The sequence below is a fragment of the Simochromis diagramma genome, unplaced genomic scaffold (genome assembly GCF_900408965.1).
Source record: "Simochromis diagramma unplaced genomic scaffold, fSimDia1.1 OVJJ01000302.1, whole genome shotgun sequence".
NCBI lineage: Eukaryota > Metazoa > Chordata > Actinopteri > Cichliformes > Cichlidae > Simochromis > Simochromis diagramma.
Window position 1 is genome coordinate 3,841,689 of NW_024386792.1, and position 6,594 is coordinate 3,848,282.

The following is a 6,594-nucleotide window of genomic DNA, read 5'->3' on the forward strand; positions in this document are numbered from 1 at the left end:
GGATTGCGTGGTGCGCGGCGCGTTCACTTTATGGCTCACAGTTCGTCTAATTCGAGAGCAGTCGCGTCTTTGAAGGCAGACACTTGGCGTAAATGTACAGTTAAAATATTCTACTCTCAGGTCCCCGGGCGGAGCTCCGACAGTCCCTGGCTTCATTAAAATTTCATCAGTATCCCTGTGAAAGAGGGGGGAACTGTTCTGGGGAAAGAGAAAAATAAAACAGAGGGCGTAATTATAACAAAAGGAAACAGCGCTGCCCTTTTCGTTTTGTAGAAGGCTCCCACGGTGTCTTTCTTACGCGTGTGCTTCAATGTATGGAGCCCGTGCAGCGTGGTCTGAGCAGACGTGTCTGTGACTTTAAGGTAAATTGTTTTGGCTCAAATGTTTATTATATATATATATCGCCTTTATGTCTAAGAAGAAAAGAAAAAAACAGACCTTCGATTTTCTTCTTTGTGCTTGGGCCTTTTCTTTATGTGTGTGTGTGCGTATTTTTTCGGCGCTGGGGTCACATTGATTCGCTATCAAAGAATCCAGATCGATTTTCGCCCAATATGTTTAAACCAAACAGGCGATAGCCGTCTGGTTAAGAAGCTGCCCGCTGCCTGCCCGTGTGTCTGTCTGTCTGTCTGTCTCCCTGTCTTCCTGTGCAGAGCTGCAGCAGCGAGGCTCACTGCATAAAGTTAATTTCAATTCCCGATGAGACACTCACTCGGCAGCCCTCCCTGACCAGCGGTAATTAACAGGGATGGCTAATGACTGCTTAACTCGCTCTTCATAATTATCTGGTTTTCATAATTCGATGTGTAATTTAATAATTCGCTCTTATTAACGTATTAAGTGAATGGCTCGTTTAGGGGAAATTAGAAGCACTCACCAGGAGCATCTTTTAATTGATGAACCATCACCGCTGTCTCATTAATAGGGTCGTTTTGATACCCTTAATATGTCACGAGGGTGGCGCTTCAGCAGATTTGGTTTATGGATGAGTTTTCTTTTTTTTAATGAAGGCGCTGCTTTACAGATAGGACTAATTTTAATGAGGTGTGTAAATACAGAGGAACGGTACACTCCTCACATTTAAATTAATTAAGATATTAGTGGATCTTTTATGTCATTTACACGAAATATTGTTTGACACTCTTTGGAAATACTGCATGTGTAAAATAATATTTTTTAAATCTATAAAAATATGTTGAGAATCACCTGATGTAATTTTTCTAAAGCAGATTTAAAGTATTTAAAAAGTCATCTCGTTTCATCCTGGGTTTTTTGTTTTGTTTTACTGTTATAATGAGTTTGAAGTGATCCAGAAACAATCCCATGAAAATGCATTCCACGTGATGTAAATAATTGGTGTAAAGGTGGATGACAGGTCTCAGAAATGCTAATATTTGGCTCCTCCGGCCTGTCAGGGATCTGTCCATGGTGCTGAAACGCTTGCTCAGCGCTCAGCAAACCAGCAGACCAGTAAGCCCCGAAGACCCCCCACAAAACAACAACAACAAAATATGTGGACATCACATCACCCTCCTCTTCCTCATATCTAACGATAACTACGAACCAAAGGTTGTGCTTCAAAGCCTGTGTGCCCGCATGCACGAGCGAAGCATGTTGGAGTGTGTATTTAAATAGAGTCGGGCACGTTGGCAGGCGAGCTGTTTTTCTGGCGGGCTGACATCTGGCAAGTCTGCGCTCCAGGGACCCATCTAGCTCTCCACAGACCCCCTGATTAGGCTCTAATAGAATATTAGCATTTGCTCTCAGGTAAGGCAACAGTGAGCTACATAAGCTGGCAGCACGTCAGTGGAGACGCCACGTGTGTCTTTAACGTTGATGGAATAGAGGGGAAGTGGTTCCTGTAGGGCCTGCTTTATGTCTAGGCCTGGAGGAGGGTGGCGAAACCAGAAAGGCAAGACGAAGAAGAAGCAGAAGAAGAAGAAAAGCAATTTCACATTTTAATTTTTGGTATTCATCTCATGCTCTTATATTGCCCGGATAAGCCAGAGAACAGATTGGGTATAGGGAGTGGGGTTGGTGGTTATGCCTTGCTCATAAGGACTGTGACAGTCCACATGTTGTGTTATAAATAAAACAACCTGGACACGTTTTGGTACCAACAAGTCATGTCATTTTTTTTTAAAAGAGAGAGGTATTTGAAGTAAAAATACTCCAATAACGTCTGCTCTATCCACCAGCCATCTCTTAAAAAAAAAAAGAAGAAGAAGAAGAAGAAAAAGAGCTGCGTAGCCCACAGCTAAACCGTTTCCCTCCTCCTCATCAATAAATAAATAGATGAATAAATAAAAGAATATTAATATGTCTGGGAGAGCCACTTTGCACAGTGTAGTCATGGAAAAACGTCCGATTAAATGTTAAAGTTTGTTCTTTAATGAAACACATATTGCAGTTCAATAAATAAATTAATTAAAATTACATGGATGTAATAAATTAATAGAATTATTTAACCAGGGAACCAAAAGCAACATACATTACAGAAATAAGTTACCTCAGCTAAACAGCAATACAGCAAAAACCTGTACGGATATATTTATGTGCATCGACTGGTTCCAATGAAATATTTACATTGTACACGTATACTTCCATGAAGCTGTTTCTTTTTCTCTTCAAGAAAAACAAAAAAACAAAAACAAAAACAAAACATTACTTAAACAAGGTGATTTAACAAGCAACGACTCCATAACGATGCGCGTATATTTATACAAATAAATAGCAGGAGAGGGGGGAAAAACATACATAAAATAATAGAAAAACAGAATACTATCTCATATATATCTCGATTGTACCATCTCAGACGTTAAAAGTCGCAAAAACAATTTTGTGACTGTACGTTTTACAGTCGTTTCCCTTTAAACCAGAACAACACGCTTAACTTGCTGTCAGAATTTGATTTTCTCAAGCAAAACGAGGAGGAGGAGGAGAAGGGGGTGGGGTGGTAGTGTTGGGAGGTGGGGGGAAATCCCAATAAATATATAATGAAGTAAACATGACCTCACTCAATAAATACTTCATAAGACACCGGCCCACGCTGGATTGTAAACTTATTGTAGCCGGCGACAAATCAAATTTTCTTTTAAATAGCGAAAAAATCTGTAGAAGCCACCCTGTTTTGATAATCCCACATACTGAGGCCTAATAATAATAATAATAAAATAATAATAATAATAATAATAATTAGAATAATAATAATAATTAGAATAATATTAACCTTAACTTAATCCAAACCCAGGGTATCTTGAAAAATAGATCCCCGACTTTGAGCACATGTGGTAACAAAAATAAGTGGAATTAATAACACATTTAGACACAAAATGAAGTGTGTGTGTGTGTATGTGTGTGTGAGAGAGAGACAAGGAAGTTATTCATTTACACAAGGATATTTGGCAGTAATCTAATATTAGCTTAAAAGAACAAGTGGTGTGTGGTCCTCTTAATCCCCCTCGTGGACCCTGAATAAATGTCAGACTGCACTGTCATGAACTTGGAGGGGGGTGGGGGGATATAGCTTATCCTATAAGCCAAAAATATAAACACCAATATTCACCAACCAAGTGCTTTGAGTAAAATGGCCCCGCTATTTTTACTTTGAGGGTGGGGAAGGTGGGAGTTCTAACCCAAACTATAGTCACCATTTGAAATGAATTATAAATACAAATTAAAGCGTAGAGTCCTGTAAGTCATACTGCGTTGGCATTAAAAAGGTGAAGCATAGTAAGTGTGGAAACAGTGGTCTTACTTGCTCTGTCAAACGACGCTTTACTTGACTCCACATCTTCCTCTCAGCGAGTAAAAGACGTGACTGGATCTGTTTTTTCTTTCTCTCTCTCTCTCTCTTTCTCTCTCTCGAGTTTTTTCTCTCTTTTTCTTTTTTGTCAGTCATTGTTGGATTTCAGGATTTTTTTTTCGAAGTTCAAAGCACAAAGTCATCGATGATTGAAAAAAACGTGTGAGATAGGAAATATGATACAAATCATCTCTAAACAGTTCCAAGTCTTTTTGAGGGTGGTGGGTTGTTTTTTTTTTTTCAGACGCATGCAGAGTACTTCATTCGTTTCTGTTTCTGTCGCTGGTTGCAAAACCAGACCCGCACCACGTTCTTTTTCAGGTCCAGCTTTTCTGCGATTGCTGCGATTTTCTCCGAGGAGGGACGCGGCTGAATGGCAAAATAGGCCTCCAGCGATCTCTTCTCCGGTGCGGCTATCGACGTGCGCTTCCTCTTTTTCTCCGCGCCGTTGAACAACTCGGGTTTATTAAGTTTCTCCCTGTGTGATTTCTCGGCTTCTTCTAGCCACGCTTGCAGGATGGGCTTCAAAGCGATCATGTTGTTATGTGAGAGCGTGAGGGACTCGAATCGGCAGATGGTGCTTTGGCTGAGGGAGCCCACCCCAGGAATCTTCAGACTGGCTAAAGCTGCCCCTACATCCGCCTGGGTAACCCCGAGTTTGATCCGTCTCTGCTTAAACCTCTCCGCGAAGGCTTCCAAGTCCCTTGGATCGGCGTCCACGTCGTTCATGCCCATGTGCGGCGGTAGCCCGTGGGCATGAGCCATGTTGATAGCTGCCTGGTGCATGTGGTTCATGCCCGCCATGTGGGCAGGGTGCGCAGGCGTGGAAACCACCGAGCCATCCGGTCCTGCCATGGCTCCTAGTGCCAGTCCAGGGGTGATGTGATCCAGCAGGTCCCCCTCCAGTGCCTGGTGAGGCTGGTGGTGATGGTGGTGGTGGTGGTGATGGTGGCCAGCCAGGGCGGATGGATGAGAGATAGGCACCGAGGAGGAAGAGGAGGAAGACGACGTGCAGGGGAGCGTGTTCATGGTGTGGTAGGTTGCGTCCGGCTTGAAGGGACTGTGATGTGGTGGGTGGTGGTGGCTCTTGGTCTGCGAGACTATATCCACCGCCGCTAGAGCTTCAGCCCGGGCCAATAAACTCTCATCCAAGCCTCCGAATATATTGCTCTGCAATTGCAAATAGAATGCACACATAACTGTCAGCAGGGAATTCTCCCTCCACTCCTCGGTTTAAAACATTTCCAGAATGTGAAAAAAAGAAATCCTAAAAAAGGAGGGAGCACACAAAACAAGACACATGCAACATCCCAGGTCATAAAAATTAATACGAAAGGCAAAGCCGACTGAATACATAAGTTGAGCAGAGAGGAGGAAAAAAAAATATGGAGGTGTTGGGTGATTTGCTGTGCAGACATGAAAAAAACATCAAGCAACGAAAAAAAAAGTGGGCTGTCAAAATGTGCCTTTAAGCAGTGATTATGCAGAATACATACCGGTGGGGTTGGGAGACAGGCTCTGCGCATCGCCTCCGAGCTGCTGCTGCTGCTGCCGCTGCTGCTGATGATGGTGCTGCTGTGTCGGGAGGATGAGCAGGAGGACGAAGGTGCATTGGAAGTCAGAGTGGAGGACGAGGAGGAATGCAACGAGTACTTGGGTTCGGGCAAGCTGGCGTGGGCCATGGCAAAAGGCTGCTTGCTGTTCAGAGACATCATCATCATATTTGCGGGCGTCCAAGCCTCGGCAAGTTCCTTTTAATAAGTTAAGACTCCGCCTCCTCTGGTCGGGAGTTGAAGCCCAATTGCTTCGCAGGAATCTCAAGTCACTGTCGAATAAAGTGTCGGCTGAAGACGGTCGTCCAACACTGAATCACATCTATTTATTATTGCGCGCGGAGGTAACGGAGAGGCGTCTCGTCTTTTTGTGGCGAATGAGATATCACAGACGCCAACAAACCATGCAGCCGAGCGCCGATGATACCTCTTCCCGTTGTGGACTTGTGGCGCAATGGTTCAAAAACACTTTGTGCCTTTTCTCCTTCAGCTTGCCCCCCACCTTCACAACTACACAATATGTTTTCTTTGTTGTTGTTGTGTGCCTTGGATTATTTTTGGCAGAGCTCCTCATCAACGACGCCAGCAAGAAAAAAAGTTTCTCTCCGTCTCTTAGGATTTCCAAAAATACTTCAAGTTTGAAAACTGTTGCCGTTCTCGTTGACCTGTTTATTTTTTCCCCTCAAAAGTTTCCGTCTTGATATGACCGTAAGTGAGAAGTAATGGCGATGACAGTCTCTGTATTGTACCTCTTCGACTACGTTGAATGCTGCGGGGACCCGAACTGCCTCTGCTCTGAGGCGAAGGGCAGACTGAGTCTCTCTCCGCCTCTCTCTCTCTCTCTCGCTCTCTCTCTCTTACACACACACGCGCACACACACCCTTTCCCTTCTCTCTCTACAGCGCTCTCAGTGTCTCACTCACTCACACACTCGCACACACACACACCCTTTTGAGCGCACCTGAAAAAAAAAAACCCTTTCATGATTTATTATTCTTCATTAGCCACACCACCACCACCACCACCACAGCCGCCGCCGCTGGGGACTCTGCGCATGGGCAGTCTGCAACAAGGCATTTATTTCAAATGAATCTACTTCATCACCAACACCACCAACACCTCGTTACCAACACCGTGTCCAATAAAAGTCGGAATCCCGGTTTGTTGTAACAGAAAATATTTATATATTTTTAAAATCTTGAATTAAAAAAATTACATGGAAATATTGAACGCGG

General features: G+C 43.7%; 1 protein-coding gene across 2 annotated transcripts; it reads right to left on the reverse strand.

The window, feature by feature from the left end:
• Window positions 1-1,945: 1,945 nt before the first annotated feature.
• Window positions 1,946-6,249, reverse strand: pou4f2 (POU class 4 homeobox 2). Of its 2 annotated transcripts, XM_040023868.1 has the most exons (3): window positions 5,438-6,249; window positions 5,298-5,341; window positions 1,946-5,004 (listed from the first exon to the last, which is right to left on the reverse strand). In XM_040023868.1, the coding sequence occupies exons 1-3, from the start codon at window positions 5,524-5,526 to the stop codon at window positions 4,046-4,048; spliced, it is 1,092 nt and encodes a 363-aa protein (XP_039879802.1). In that variant the 5' UTR covers window positions 5,527-6,249; the 3' UTR covers window positions 1,946-4,045. The 2 variants fall into 2 exon arrangements, with proteins under 2 accessions (XP_039879802.1, XP_039879801.1); XM_040023867.1 differs by having other exon boundaries at window positions 1,946-4,975; window positions 5,302-6,249.
• Between the last annotated feature and the right edge of the window lie 345 nt (window positions 6,250-6,594).